This window comes from Blennius ocellaris (assembly GCF_963422515.1).
Source record: "Blennius ocellaris genome assembly, chromosome: 2".
Lineage (NCBI taxonomy): Eukaryota > Metazoa > Chordata > Actinopteri > Blenniiformes > Blenniidae > Blennius > Blennius ocellaris.
The window spans coordinates 192,501-209,096 of NC_137651.1; the positions used below are offsets into that span (position 1 = coordinate 192,501).

The following is a 16,596-nucleotide window of genomic DNA, read 5'->3' on the forward strand; positions in this document are numbered from 1 at the left end:
AGTCCACCAGGTGGCGGCTTAAATTTTGAACGTTCATCAAGTACAGGGAGAAACTGTGTGTACTTGATGAAGGCTTTGGCTGCTCAATCAAAAATGGAGGCATGCTGTCCACGGCCTCCTTGATGGCGTCTTTGCAGTAGATGACCTTCTCTTTAAAACCTTGGATGATCAGTCCAGACAAAGTCCTGACGCGACTCAGCGCCACGTACGCCTGCCCGGGTGCAAACACCCTCTTTAAACAAACCACGGCCCGGTCCACCGTCAACCCCTGCACCTTATGCACCGTACAGGCCCAGGCCAGCTTGAGAGGGAACTGACGGCGCAAACCTCCACGCTTGGTGGCCTTCTCCTCCTGCGGCTCAATGGCAGTAGAATGTGGGCATTCTACTGACGCGTGTGCACGTTGTTTCCTCCTCGCCAAGCCAATTCTCTCCTCGTCAAATCTGACAAAAACTGTGAGAGGAAACTTTGCGTTCTCTCTCAACTCAATATGAGTGACCGTGCCACACGCTCCATTGACCAGGCCATCCTCCACGTCCACGTTCTTGCACAACATGACGCGCGCGTTCCTCGCCAAACACAGACTCTCCTGCAATGACGTGTCCGACGCGCGACTGTGATGCCCTGCAATCAGCTCCAACTTGCCGGTCCTACTATTGTTCATGTAGTCCTGGGCCTCTATGGTGATGAAGTCAGGACAAACCTCAAACAGCTGCTTGAGGTTGTGCTCACTGACTTGTGCGTTGGTGGGGAAAATGTGTAAGGCAGAGCTCTCCTCGCCGGTCTCGCGCGACTTCAACAGTTCAACGTCACTGTCTAACATGGGGGTGTCCTTGGAGCGCACTCTCAACCTGTTCAGCAGGCCTGCAAACACGCCATCCTTCTGCCTAACCACGGTGTGCAGCTGCACCACACTGAAGTTCACCCACAGGTCCACACCTACCTGACTGCGATACAGCGGCTTCCCTTTAACGGGAGGCAGCTGGTAGAAGTCCCCGACCGCGATGATGCTGACGTTACCAAACGGGGAAAAGTCTCCCGTCTGCTTCAACTGCCTCAAACGACCATGGACGTACGCCAACAGATTGTGATCAACCATACTGATCTCGTCAATGATGAGAATTTGGACGTGACTAAATTTGGCTCTCAGAGAGTTAACTTTATCTTCCCCTAAAGGAACGTAAGGTAAGCCAGAGTGTTTGCCAATACTCAGCGTGTGATGGATTGTGGCTGCATTTAAATTGTAAGCAGCGATGCCCGTAGGCGCGGCTAACAAAACAGAAATCCCGTCTGGTTGAGGACAAAGTGTGGACAATAGTCTCCCTGCCTCGTACTGAATAGCCCTGATCAAATGAGACTTCCCCGTGCCAGCACCACCCGTCACAAACACATGTAAAGGCTTGGGGTTCTTCCCCATCACCTTTTCCAAACACCACTGCCTAACCTGGTAGAACACGGCCATCTGTGTCTCGTTCAAAGACCTAACCAGAGACAAACCCTCGCTCCGAGACAAGATGCACCGGTTCTTCTCTAACTGTGCGACCTGTTTAGCTCCAACAACTAAATCTGGAACGTTCTCCTGCACGTCCAGTAGCTGCTCATCCGGGATCTCTCCTCCCTGCTGCTGCCGTCCCTCTTCTAGACATTCACGGCGTTCTACCTCCTGTTCAGGACAGAGTGCACCCCAAGCGTCCTCCTCACCCCCCTGGAGCTGCTCAGCTATCTCCTGAGCCTCCTCTAGCTCAGCACAGTCCACCTCGAACCTGGCCCTGTTCTGGTCTACCACCGACTTCACCGAATGGACGGAACCATCGTGGAACGTCACCTGTCCGTTGTTATAGAACTGAGCAAAGAGCTCAAAGCCTTCAGGTTTGAGCTCTGAGTCAGTTCTATAAGGAAGGAAGAGCTGCAACAAACTCTGGAAATGAGCCTCCTCCTGCTTCTCTAAGTTGAACCTCATGTAACGGACGACGGCAAACTGAGATCGCGTTCTCCTCAAGATGAAGCCCAAATCGTTCCTCAAGGGGATTCTCTTCTCAGACTTCTCGTTCTTGGAGAGAACACGATACTCCGACGCAAACGTGGCTATACACATGTCCTCAAAGACGTCCCCGCCGGGCCTGCACTTGAACTTGTCCACTAGACTGGTCATCCACATGTCTTCCGTCCTCAGCTCATGTGACGCCGCCCTCTGTTTTAACACGCTGAGGGGTAAACTCATCTTCACTATGTTGGAGCCGGTGGGGATGAAAACCACCTTCCTGGAACACTCCTTCAGATGCATGTTCGTTAGCCTATACACCGCCTCCTGCGCACAAACGTCCCTGTTGTGTAAATATACACTGCCCAGCTTCTTCAGAGCTTCTCTAGCAGAGAGATTCCCTTGTTTGGTTGCTTCTTTTTGTGCATTGCTCAATAAAAGGCCAATCTCTCTCTCTGCTTTCGTAATGTACGAGATAATATATATGACTACGGCGTAGGCGTCGGTGATATAGCTAAGGTCCATGTTGGCGTTCCAGCACTTCAACAACTGCTTACTGTGCTGATTGACCCAGACCTCTTCAAGCCCTCTCCTATACACCACGGTGGTCTTCTTCTCTACCCTCCTGTAGGCCATCTCCATAACGTCCTGGTTGATGTCCAGACTCTCAAAGAACTGCTCAGTGCTAGCAAAGTGGACCTCACCTTCTGTTGCCGCTCTAACTGCACACTTGATCCCTTCCAGAACCCTCTGAGCTACTTCTTTTGGCATGCCGCTCTGGTCCTCAAAACATTTACACACTGGCTTGTCTTCTGAATCAGGATCCTTCTCGGCCTCCTTTGACTGGTTTTTGTCACATTTGCATTCCTTTTTCCTGCAAATGAACGTTCTAGCAGTCACGGGTTTGGGGAAATTGAAACGACACGTGGTTTTGTTCTTTCTACACGTCTTAGAGTGTCGTTTAGAATGCGTTTGCACCGATGACACAATGTCCAATAACTGGTCATCGTCTGTGGGCAGCTCACACGACACGTATCTGTCGATGAACTGCACCACCTCCTCATCTGTGTTCTTACTAATCTGGGGAGCGCCCTCGATCCAAAACAAACAGTGAACATGAGGAGAGCCGCGCTGCTGGAACTCAACGCGATAGAAGTAGTCAACGATTTTGCCAATTGGTTGACAAGGAGCCATAAGAACCTCTTTCAGAAAACAATGCCACCTGTAATCAAACATCCTGGCTGCTGTAACTGGATGACGACGCAACAACTCGCACCTCTCCGCCCACTCTAAATCCTCCGCCGTCTGCGACCTGCCCTCCTGTCTAAGGATGCTGGTCAGGAGGTTAGTCCAGCGCATGTCCGCAGACGAAAATGAAACAAACCAAGTAGGAATCCCTAACTGACGGAGAGCAGCCATGATGTCTCTCTGAGCGCCCTGCCAAAACGCCGGAGTACCTCTAATAGGTCGCAAAAACCTGTAACCGTCGTCGAACTCTAGAAGCCTCTTCAGAGCCTCCTCGTTCATCAGCATGCTCTGATTAATCCTCCTAGACGCCTGACCTCCTTTACCCTTACGCAACGCCACGGAAATACTAGAAACCACCTGCTCTAACTCGGACATGTACTGAGCAAAGAATATATACTCTACGTTACTCGCAAAACGACCGTCGGCATTCATGATCCTGTTATTTAAATATCGAGACAACGTCAAATGATTCAACCGCATATCATGGAAGGTCTTAGTACCTGACGGGAACAAGACGGGGAAACATTTAGCCTCGTTTGTCTTGTCAGAGAGCAACTTAACTGGACTGTTGCCCTCTGCAGGCGCAATGTTGACTATGTCCTCAAAATACTGGTCTAAAGCTTCCTGACCAATGTCAACAGGCATGAGACAAGTGTCCTGGAACATGCAGTGCTGCTGTCTGTCATGTAACATTTCATCTTGGACTACATCTGCTGGTTCTACCTCTACAGCTTCTTCCTCGTCCTTCACCTCATCATCCTCCTGGTGGGTCACCTCTTCCTCAACTTCACCCTCCTCTTCCTCACCAGCTAACCTGGCCTCTTCCTCTTCCTGCTGCCTACAAAACTCATTGACCCACTCTTCATTGAACTCAATGTCTCTATAGTAGCTGTTGGTCCTCTTTAGATAAGCTAGCGCCTGTCTCACACGTAATGCGTCTACAAACTGGTACTCATAATGACCCTTGTAAGTTAACTTACGCTTTAACTTGACCTGTAGCAAAGACCCTTCCATACTGGACCTAGGTAATACGTTACTGGTCTGAACAATGTTGGCTGGTACACAGGTGACCGGCCCATGCACCCCGTTCTGACCCCCCTTAGGCAAAGCCAAAACCTTCATGAAGGGGATATGTAAAGCTACCAGGTGCTGCTCTATGCTGTTTAAACATCCCAGTTCTGCAGGAATGGGATCTAACTTCAGGTTATTGATCCAGCATTCAGCTGGCATCTCACCTTTACCAACCTTACCATGGCAAGTGTAGCAGATCCACAGCTGGCCTCTAGAGGGCACCAGCCGGCACGGCACAGCACACTCCTCATTACAGGTGTGTAAATAGTCTTCACTGATGCACCGTCCTGCTACACGAGCCGACGCCTCACTACGATAAGCCTGCCTGTCACAACTCAGCACCTGGTACTTAAACAATAATCTATGACAAACACAACAAACAAACTCTGGTCCATCTCGAACCTTCTCTAAAAACTGAGCCATGACGAAACTAAAGTCCTGTGACCTCTCCTGCTTCTGCTTCCTGGTCAACCGCACACGACTCTTCACCTTCTGCCTCTGGTCTGCACTGCTGTGGTATTTTTTTATGCTCCCGTCTTTAACCTTCTGCCTCTGGTCTGCACTGTCTCGATATTTTTTTATGCTCATCCCTTTAACTTGCTCCTTATGCTCCAAATTATCTCTATACTTTTTCCTGCTCATGCCTTTAACTTGCTCCTTATGCTCCAAATTAACTCTATATTTTCTTCTGCTCAAGTCTTTAACTCGCTCCTTGTGTTCTACATTATCTCTATATTTTTTTCTACTCAGGTCTTTAAGTGTCTGCTTGTAGTCTAAACTGCCATGATACTTCCGTTTATTAATGTCTTTACTCTGTTTTATTACATTCTCTCTATACTCCATGTTTTGTTTATACCTAGTTAAACGGCTCCGTTTAGTCCTCTCCCTGTACTGCACATTTTGTTTGTATGTATTGAAACGCCTCTCTTTGACCCTAACTCTGAGCGATGTATTTTGACTATAATTCCCTTCACTCTGAGATGCTAAAGCCTCATCACGTATCTCTACACCCTCATCTGATCCTACACTCTCATCCTCAGATCCCCCCACATCTAAACCTAGCTCCTCTCTCACGCTACACCTCAAGTTGTAACCTGTCACTTCTCTCAGTCTACAGTAACCATAACAGCAGTTCAGACCAGGCTCAGAAACACACACAACATTTTCAAAATGGCTGCCCTGACTATTCTCTAAGTAGATGGCCTGTCCTGACAAACCCTGACTAGCGCAGCTGTACTTTATCCACCGACCATCCATAAAAGTAAAAATATCAACTCCCAAACAATCAGCTGCTCCCTGAATCTCCATCTCTGTGGCCCAAGTGCCCACGGATCTCATCCTGGACTGCTGGACGTATTCAGAGACTGAAGAATACTGGCTCCTCAAAAGACTGTGGTACCTCCTGGCCTCCTTCTCTAACGCCTTACACACAGTGAGCCTAATGCTGCGATGCTGCTTCTGGGAACCACTCACAGCCTGAGCGATGGCTCGGAAGAAGCAGTTCCCATCAGCCACTACCTTCTCTTTCCTACATGGAGCACCTAGCGAACCAACCCGTGTGGACAGGGGACCACCGACCTTCACGTAATCTAACTTCAAACGTGAACACAAAGCCCTACACACCTCCACATCTAGAGGACGGAAGACCAGCTCCTCATTCCTCACCGAGCTAATAAACTCTACGTCTGAGTCGACCTCGCTAACGTCGTAACGCCTAGATTTCTTTGACCTGCGAGTGCCAAAAGAAACCTTTCTCTTCGTGCCATCAACAACTGATTCTGCAGTGGAACCACTACTGAGCTCGCTGGAGAATGTCTGCACAGAAACAGCCGACAGGGCTGGACTGGCAGCACAAACCTCAGCCAGTGTCCTGCCCCCTGGTGGTGGAGGAGAACTCATCACAGCGACGTGACTCTCCACACAAACACCAGGCGGCGCTGGACGAGCAGCACAAACCTCAGCCCATGTCCTGCCCCCTGGTGGTGGAGGAGAACTCATCTCAGCGACGTCACTCTCCACAGAAACACCAGGGGGCGCTGGACCGCCACCCCCACTGATGACGATGCCAGCCAGCTCAAACAACTTCTCCGGTAAATCAAAGCACTCGGCCAAACCAAGGATGTAGCGGTGCAGGTCGTCAAGACAAGCAAACTGCAGAACCACGCTGGTACCGTTCTCGAGTGGCAAACCAAGGTTGCTCCGTGAGTGACTGTCCACCACGGCGAACCGTCCATCCTCACAGATGATGGCAGAAGTGTTAGTACACATCGTCAGGAGACACATGTTGTGCTCACTGAAGATCTCCTTCAGTCCGTTTAGCAGACTGAAGGTCGCCCTGGCGTCGATTGAGGGTCCTTCGTTCACGCCTATCGTACCCGACACCTCCTCACCACGAGTTAAACCAAAATCCTGCTTGCCTACCGTAACCACCTCGGGCAATTGGGACACATAAAGAAATCCTGTAGGGTCTGTAATCAACTTCTTGTGCTTTAGATCTGAATACAGCCTGTCGCCTAAGATGACAGTGCGATCCAGATCACGCCTCTCCCATGAAAACACGCTCTGGACTGTGTGTCTGACCAAGCTGGCTGCAGCTATGGCCATGCACTGCACGCTGCGATCAAAACCACCGTTTGACTGGCTAAATGATCCCTGCACGACCTTTGTCAGTCTAGTCCCTGTCTGAGGGTCGGTCACTACTGCCACTGCAGCAGAGGGCGACTCCAACCTCACCGCACCAACCTCAACAACTGACTGGCCTGACAGCGCACCACGAGAAACAGGAGGGAGAAAAGGAGTCTTAGCTTTAGCTGGAGTCCGGGTTCCCTCCTGGACGGCGGACTCGGTCGGCACGGCGGGGCAGGCAGCGGGAACGTCCACCACCACCTCCGGCACCACCTCCTCCCGGGACTCCTGCGCCGACGCCTCCCCCTGACATAAAGATGAGACGAGAGAAAATGAGCAAAGGTCATTCGGGTGTTCTGCAAACAAACTGCACTGTGAGCTAACGTGCCAACGTGTGCTAGCTGAGCCACACGGCGTATCAAAACGTGGACTGACCTGCTTCACTGCTGGGCCGGACGGAGAAGCAGCCACGGTCTTCCGGACAGGCGACGGTGTTGCCGGTGCCTACAAAGAACAAAAGATCTCTCACTTATTAATTTCCTCAGTCCGACTCCCTCCACGTCAATAAAGCGCACGTCAATCAGGTGTGTAAATACCAACCTGCCGCTTCCTCCGTGGAACGGCTTTGGGCCGACGCACCCGGCGGGGGCTCTGGAGAGAGAAAAAACAGTGTTTGGTGAACGGCGGTCTTCACGTGTGGTCGTCCACAGTGCGTACGAGTGTGTGGTGTCTCACCTGGCCAGCTGGTGGCCCAGCAGGGCCGTCGGAACCAGAAGAAGGCGAGACCTTCTCCATGGCCTCCAACATGGCCCCACTGAACCACACCGGGTTGGACGGGAGGGCAGGCCGTCGGAGCACAGATGTTCCAGCCTTTGAAAAACACAAGACAAGACTGAGTTGGTTTTTGGTCCCAAGAAAAGGCCACAAACCTCCAATCACAGGACGACTGAGAAAAACACATTACCATTCGCCCTTGTCCAACCGTCGTCCACTCCCAAGGGTTGGTGCGACGGGGCACGGGGACCGTTCCCGTCACCACCACCCTGGGAGCCACCCGAGCACGCGGCGGTGTCCGGGGAGACACCGGGCGCTCGGGCGGAGGTGCCAGCTGCTGGACGCTAGCGTCCCACAGCAGCTGCACCAGGACCGGCATCCCGTCGGAGTCGCTCAGGTGGATCTAGGAAACCAGTAAAGACGCGTAAGAAACTTCACCGCACGTGCGTGTCACACGTGACAGAAAACAAACTCCTCCCACAACAAAATGTGCTGTACTTACACCGTCGTGGCACCACAGCTCCAACCGACTCAGTGGGAGGTCCTGCGCCACAGACACGAAGGGCACCCCTGACGGACAAACAGAGAAAAACAAACACGCGTCATCAATTTAATCTTACCCATACAGTGACACACATAAAAAAAAAAAAATAATAAACAAAAAAAAAAAAAAAAAAAAGTCAAAACAAGATCATGGAATGGCGAGACCAGTAAAGATGCAACCATCAACTTACCCATGCGCGCTGCGACGCGGTGGTACTCCTGGACCAGCAGCCGCTGCACCACAGGCTCCACGTTCAAGCGCCCAGGGAATTCGAGCACGAAAACCTCGGGGGGAAAACACAACAACATTCAAGTGTTATTAACGTCATTCAAGCTTTCTCCTCTCAGAAGCGTTCACACAACAACAAGAAGGAATAAATCAACACACCTTGGGCCAGCGGCTGCAGACCGTAGCCAGGAGGTCCGCGAAGTCCACCGCCGCCTCACCGATGGTCCTGCTGGCCGTCAGGTTGTTGCTGGGGGCCAGCAGACACACGGCGTCCGGGGTCCAGGGGAGGACCGTGTGCTGCACCTCCGTCCTCAGCTGGCTGGCCGCGGCACCTGGAACAGACAGGAAAGCAAAACTAACCTGCCCCTCCGGAATGGCCACAAAGCCGTCCACCACGCCCCTCAGGTGAGAGTCCCCGATGACGAACACGGTCTGGGGAACAGGGGACAAGGTTTTTTCAGCCACGGCTCCTTACAGCTGGCAAGGCAAGAGACACACGAGGCAAGACCAACTCCTACCTTCTTCTCCGGGTCCCGGGGAGGAGTGACCAAGCGTCGGGACTTCTTGGTAAGCTCCGACACCGGCCACTTCCGCACGCGATGCCGGAGCCCCGTGCCACGGCCTGTCGAGACACAGGTTCAAAGCGGTGTAAACAAGACGTGCACTTTACATATGTGAAGATGTACGTGGGCTCAACATGGAAAACGTCTTATACGTACGAGGCAGGAACTCCGGGACGGCCGGCTCGGCCCTCCACTCCGCCTTCTCCGCCCTCTCCTTCAGGGCCCGAGCCAGACGGTGGGTCTTCTTACGGGGCATCTGGAATTCAATTCAACAACAAAACACTTTAGTTCAACATCCTCAAAGCAGAGAGACAGACGAGTGACTGATTCCATCATACTTACAAACCGCATCCATTTACACACTTAGAGGCTGGAGCTGCTGGAAAACAACTGTGTGTGTGTGTGTGTGGGTGTGTGTGTGTGTGTGTGTGTGTGTGTGTGTGTGTGTGTGTGTGTGTGTGTGTGTGGGGGAGTGGGTGTGTGTGGATGTGTGTCTCTGTGTGTGGCTATATGTGTCTGTGTGAGTGTGTGTGTGTGGGGGGTGTGTGTGTGGGAGTGTCTATGTGTGGCTGTATGTGTCTGAGTGTGTGTGTGTGTGTCGCTATATGTGTCTGTGTGTGGCTATATGTGTCTGTGTGTGGCGTGTGTGTGGGAGTGTGTGTGTGTCTCTATGTGTCTGTGTGTGTGAGTGTGTGTGTGGGAGTGTGTGTGTCTGTGTGAGTGGCTCTCTGTGTGTGTGTGTGTGTGGCTATATGTGTCTGTGTCTCTCTGTGAGTGTGTGTGTGTGAGTGTGTGTGTGTGAGTGTGTGTGTGTGAGTGTGTGTGTGTGTGTGAGTGTGTGTGTGAGTGTGTGTGTGAGTGTGTGTGTGTTACAGTCACAGAGCCTCTCTAAACATCTCCAGCTACACACACATGAGCACAAGCAGACTATTTTCTTCTCCACACAACAAAGCAGCATCCTAATTGAATGTCTGCTGGCTTAGAGAGCAAGGTCATGACCTCTGACAACACACAGACAGGGAGACACACATGATTGAGGACAAGTCGTCCACGGATGACGTTTCAGCATTTGTTGTTGTTTGTTAAATGTTGCTACTGTAGGAGCTCTGCAGCTTGTTAATGTGGGAAGTTGCTCTTATGTTATGGGCATGAACGTCTCTACACCGTTACAACATATATTAGTACTGATACACATGTCAAAACTCCTGCATTTGAAACCACACAGTGTTTTTAAACCAGGGTTTAAAGTCCCACCATTGTGACTGCTAATGACGTCATGGTGCTGCTCTGAGTCACATGTCAGTCCAATAGGAGAGTGCACAACATTTAACATGGAGCAGTTCAGAGGAGGACAACATGAGCACACACTCTAAGAAGCCATCAAAACATGCTGTATGGCACCAAAATCAACACTGTGGCCACTGGAGGAGCCCCTCAGCTCTGGAAATGATCACACAGCAGGCTGAAGACATGTTAACCAGCACCTGAACGCATCACTCACTGCAGCATCTATGAAGCTGTTTTCACTTTACGGCTCCTGGTTATGTCAAATTCAGTGTGTCTCTCTGTGTGCTTCCGTGTGCGTCTGTGTGTGTGCTTCAGTGTGTGTGCGTCTGTGTGCTTCAGTGTGTGGGTCTCTGTGTGTGCTTCAGTGTGCGTCTGTGCTTCAGTGTGTGTGCGTCTGTGTGCTTCAGTGTGTGTGCGTCTGTGTGCTTCAGTGTGTGGGTCTCTGTGTGTCTCTCTGTGTGCGTCTTGTGTGTGTGCTTCAGTGTGTGTGCGTCTCTGTGTGTGCTTCCGTGTGCGTCTGTGTGTGTGCGTCTCTGTGTGTGCTTCTGTGTGTGTGCTTCTGTGTGTGGGTCTCTGTGTGTCTCTCTGTGTGTGCTTCAGTGTGCGTCAGTGTGTCTCTCTGTGTGTGCGGGTCTCTGTGTGTCTCTGTGTGTGCTTCAGTGTGCGTCAGTGTGTCTCTCTGTGTGTGCTTCAGTGTGGGTCTGTGTGTGCTTCAGTGTGTGGGTCTCTGTGTGTGCTTCAGTGTGGGTCTGTGTGTGCTTCAGTGTGTGGGTCTCTGTGTGTGCTTCAGTGTGTGGGTCTCTGTGTGTGCTTGAGTGTGCGTCAGTGTGTCTCTCTGTGTGTGCTTCAGTGTGTCTCTCTGTGTGTGCTTCTGTGTGTGGGTCTCTGTGTGTCTCTCTGTGTGTGCTTCAGTGTGCGTCAGTGTGTCTCTCTGTGTGTGCTTCAGTGTGTGTGCGTCTGTGTGCTTCAGTGTGCGTCTGTGTGTCTCTGTGTGTGCTTCAGTGTGTGTGCGTCTGTGTGCTTCAGTGTGCGTCTGTGTGTGGGTCTCTGTGTGTGCTTCTGTGTGTGGGTCTCTGTGTGTGCTTCAGTGTGCGTCTGTGTGTGGGTCTCTGTGTGTGCTTCAGTGTGCGGGTCTCTGTGTGTCTCTCTGTGTGTGCTTCAGTGTGTGGGTCTCTGTGTGTCTCTCTGTGTGTGCTTCAGTGTGCGTCAGTGTGTCTCTCTGTGTGTGCTTCAGTGTGGGTCTGTGTGTGCTTCAGTGTGCGGGTCTCTGTGCGTGCTTCAGTGTGTGCGTGCGTCTCTGTGTGCGTGCGTCTCTGTGTGCGTGCTTCAGTGTGTGCGTGCTTCAGTGTGTGCGTCTCTGTGTGCGTGCGCCTGTCTCTGTGTGTGTGTGCGCCTGTGTGTGTGTGTGTGCGCACCTGTGTGTGTGTGTGTGCGCACCTGTCTCTGTGTGTGTGCGCGCCTGTCTCTGTGTGTGTGCGCGCCTGTCTCTGTGTGTGTGCGCGCCTGTCTCTGTGTGTGTGCGCGCCTGTCTCTGTGTGTGTGCGCACCTGTCTCTGTGTGTGTGCGCGCCTGTCTCTGTGTGTGTGCGCGCCTGTCTCTGTGTGTGTGCGCGCCTGTCTGTGTGTGTGCGCGCCTGTCTCTGTGTGTGTGCGCGCCTGTCTCTGTGTGTGTGCGCGCCTGTGTGTGTGCGTTCAGTTTCGACACAGGACTATATGAACATCACAATGACTCGGCATTTCTCAGGCCTTTTACGCACATTTTTCACCAAATATGTTAAAAACCAAGGCGGCAAAACGATAATGATTTCAGGAAAAAGCCGTACTAATGCAGAACCAATGACGAGAACCAATTTCTGTTCAGTTTGGACGACTTATATGAACTTCACAATGCAATGACGCAGTGTTTCAGTGAGGCCCTCCTCAGGCCTAGGGCGTGGCGCCTGCGCCTCAAGAGGGCCTTTTACACACATTATTTTACGCACATTATTCACCAAATATGTTAAAAACCAAGTCAGCAAAACGACAAGGCCCGAGGCCTGGCCCACTGAAACACTGCGTCATTGCATTGTTAAGTTCATGGGCGCTGGGCCTCAGGTCTTGGGCCTATAATTGTGAGGCCAATTATAACTTTTCACATCACTCAGAGGCCCACTGAACTTCATAATGCCAAAACCAAATCAGCAAAACGATAATTGTTCCAGTACAAACATTTGAGAGTATTTTCACATATTCTCAGGAGGGGTGGGGGCCAGCTTCACATAATACACCTGATTGAGGCTGCGGCCTAGCAGCTAACTGCTTCACACAAGTCATAAAACAACACAATTTTAACTTTTCACATCACTCAGGGCACATAGAAAACTTCCCCCAATATCAGGAACCACTTTAAATAAAGTTCACTTGGAAAACAGGGACTTTTTCCACATCTTCAAAATTTCAACACACAGAATGTTCTAGAAGGACTCACCTCCGCTCTCCAAGTTTGGTCAAAAGGGTGAAAATACACTCGATGAAAAACTCTGGATGAAGAAAAAACACGAATCCAACGACGTCCTCCGGTCCTCAAATCCAAAAAAGTGGAAAATATAAAATCTTCTACCTATGGAAAAAAAGCACGGCTCTCTAGCTCACGTAATATGAGAAAAGAGGACGATGGTGGGGCGGTGTCTCGATTTATAGTTCTGACGAACGCTGACATTGACCAATAAGACGCGGAGAATTTGCGCGGGCTTGGAAATGTGATTGGCCAGGACAACTGTCAGTCATCAGATGGGCGATGTTAGCGTTCGTTGCTAACACAACAAGTGCAATGCTACGATAAAAAAGCCGGTCTCGGAGCGTCTACAAACATCACCAGCGCACAGCCACTCACCCTGGAGATGTAGAATGAAACGCTGGGCGTCCTCTGGAGTTTAACATTAAGTTCAAGGTTATATTAGTCCCGGAAGACCTCAAGCTAACGCTAACGGCTAGCGCCGGAGCACAGGCAGTGCGCAGCTAGCATGCGCAGCCCGGTGACGTCACTCTGCCTCAGTACAAGCGGCTCATCACTAAAACTTTTGTTTTGTGCTGCTTTAGTGGGAAGAAGTCACTTTATATGCAGAGACTGTGTCTCATTGACTCACTCTTTCCTACACTGTCTATCAAAGTAAACATTTTATTTTATATATATACACACTACTTATTTTATTCATTTACATTTTAGTAACTATTCATTTCTGCCCCACAACCAGTATTGAGTTTGTTTAATCTTAATTATATTTGTGGAATTGATTAAAAAAAGGCAACATTTGTAAAAACCACTGTTTCACGTCTGATAAATCAGATTTTTGTGGAGAAGCACATCCTCTTCACTCTTCAGCCGGTGGAAATCCTCTTGTCCTCGTGGTTCCGTGTCCTCGCGTCATACACGTCCAACGCTGCTTCCTGGCTCCCACAGAGACTCCCATTTCAACTGAAAACCACCATCATAACACTCAGTGACACTCCAGCTCAAACCTAAATGTAGTGATGTCATCACCAAGCTTGTGAACAGGCCAAATTGCCAGCCCCTCATTGTAATCACATCTGCTGTTCCTGGAAGAGACCTGAAGCCTGCAGGACCCACTGTGGACACCCCTGGAATAAAGCTGGTTTCTTGTCACCGGTGAAGTGCCGTTGAGCCAGAACAGCAGTGAAAGGTGCTCACAGCCTCCTCTTCTCAGCACCAAACATCAACAAACACATTTTGAGTGACGTGTTGAAGCTTGAACAAAGGTCAGAGACAGACACACAGTCTAGATCACTTTATTCTCATGTTGGACACTCAGTTTGCTACATTGACATCTCTGTCAAGTGTTCAGCATTAACATCAATGTTTGCTATGATCTGGAAGCATTCAGCCCAAACATCCTCATAATAATGTACAAATACATGTGACATCCTCCGTGTTTGTCTTCAGGGACTAATAAAATAGACTCATCATTCAGCGTCAGCTTGATGACTTCCTGCTGTTTCATATATTTAGTGACACAGCCATCCACTGATTTACACACTTGAACCAGGACCTGTTTACTGTCAATGCAGTGCTTTGACAATTCTTGATACACATTCAGCCTTTGGAGCAAAAAGCAATATTGTCATGGGACAAAGCAGAAAGTTGTTTGCAATCTAAAATGTCTTGGTCGTTGTTCAAATGTGGTTTGTTAAAGACATGAAGCACACATGGTCCTTGTGAGAAGTGAAGAGCAAACAGGGACTGACATCATTGAAAGCTTGGTCAACACCATCTTGAATAGCACTCAGTTGATGGTTCCAGCTGCTGCAGATGGTCACATAGAACACAGGTTACCTGAGTGGAAGGTGGAGGAACAACACTGTGGGTTGGATGTGCCAGTGGACCAGTAGGTTGGGCTGCTGGAGCTCCACCACTGTTGGAAGGACAATCAGAAACAGGACATGGCCGCTTTAGTAGCAACAACATACATTTGACACCAGGAGTTTACAGTGCTTTAGCATTCTTACTAGTGATGCTTCCATCCACTGGAAGCATCACTAGACTCATGTCTGCCGTGTGGAATGATTTGACGCTACAGGAGGAGAAAAGTTCAACGGCCGAGTGCAACTTTTGTCAAAGCGCCGTCTCCAGAGGAGGACACGTCCAGCACCCAGCTGCTGAAGCAGAGAGGAGAGGACAAGTTCATTTAGAGCATCTTTTCACATCATCAAACAAATCCTGGTCCCCGAGGCTTTCAACAATGTTCTTTTTGACTCGCTCCATGGGGGGCCATGAGGTTCACCATCTCACCTGACAGAACCAGCAGGCTAGCAGACAGCTTCTTCCACAGAGCAGCACTTTACTGAAGTCTCACCCTGAAACCTGTTCAACACCTTCATGTCATATAATGTCTAGATCATTTCTAGCAACAGCAACTACACACTGTTCCCTATTGATGGATTATTTATATATGTCAGTGTGTATGTGTAGGTAATATCTCTTACTGGCAATTCTGGTTGGATGCTAAACTGCATTTCGTTACATTTGTAATGACAACAAGTTGAATCCATCAATCAATACATCACACATGAATTAATAGATTAGAAGTAGATTAGATTAGAAGCTTTTATTGTCATTGTACAATAAATTGCACAATGAAATTACGGTGTAGCTAAAAACACACAGTAGACACACAATAAACACAGCAGCCATTCTCACATTCAGCATTCATTCATCTCAGCAGATGCACCATATATACAGAATAACCTAAACATTCACACACACATTCAGCTCTCACACAGTCCCGCTCACACACACCCAAGGACATAGTGCAGTAATGTAAAAAGTTAAAAGAAACGACCGATAATAAGTTATGTAAAATACCAATGTAGCTGCCTGAGGTACCTTGGCTAATAAGTATGTGCGGTTGAGCACAAGGTACCTGTTATTGCACAGTAATATGGAGTTTGATGTATTGCACACAGTATGAGGTAGATAGTCTGAGGTAGTAGTGTTGAACTGTTCAGTGCCGTATATAATAGCATATAATCTCACCAAGTTTCAGCTGCTGGATGTATTGTGTATTTACACGTCTGCTTCTTTGTAGTACAATGAAGTTGTTCTGGTTCAGAGCCACAGCTTCATCATTCATGTTTCATGTACAAAGCATGAATTTAAATGTTCATGATCATATTATAGCTACAGGTGAAACAGGTGAAACGTGCATTCATTCTCCTCTCACCTGGATAAACAATCCGCGGTCATAATCAGTATTTCTGACTTTACGACGGCTCGCGGTGGCTTGTTAATAATTACAGCACACGTTTCTTGATGCAGTTCATCACTTTCTTACCGCTATGACGTGACGCTCCACAGTGTTCTGAACCTCCTGGCTCCGTCACTCTCCTGCTCCTCCACGGCATGTAGCAGCGACACCGGAGTGTTTCAGTCCCTCGGCCGCAGACTAGAGTTTCTCCCACCTGGATCCGATGTCCGCGTCTTTCAGGAACAAAACTCTGAACTGTTAAACGTTCGACTCAAACTGGGACGAGTGCAGGAGGAGACGCACGCCGCATGAAACAACCGATGTAAACAAGCTTGGAACGTCACTGCCGGTGTGACGTCACATCCGGTTCCTGCTCCCAGACGTGATTCAGGCGCCATCTTGGTCAGGTCAACTGCCGCCTCTGATGCATTGATTTGTATCGTGGGAGACGTAATCCGCCTGTAAGAATCATTACTCTCCTAATTTCCACACAAGAAAATATGATGGTTAATGCTGAATTGCTTTGTATTATGTT

General features: G+C 49.7%; 1 protein-coding gene across 1 annotated transcript in view; it reads right to left on the minus strand.

Moving 5' to 3' along the window:
• The window catches only part of LOC308136671 (uncharacterized protein), a gene marked incomplete at its 3' end in the record, with an annotated part of 32,472 nt that overhangs the window by 698 nt on the left and 15,178 nt on the right, over window positions 1–16,596 (minus strand). The window contains exon 2 of the mRNA XM_080505116.1: window positions 1–4,843. This exon is cut by the window's left edge and continues 698 nt beyond it. Coding sequence (XP_080361242.1) covers window positions 1–4,843 — 4,843 coding nt within the window. The remainder of the gene's footprint in view (window positions 4,844–16,596) is intronic.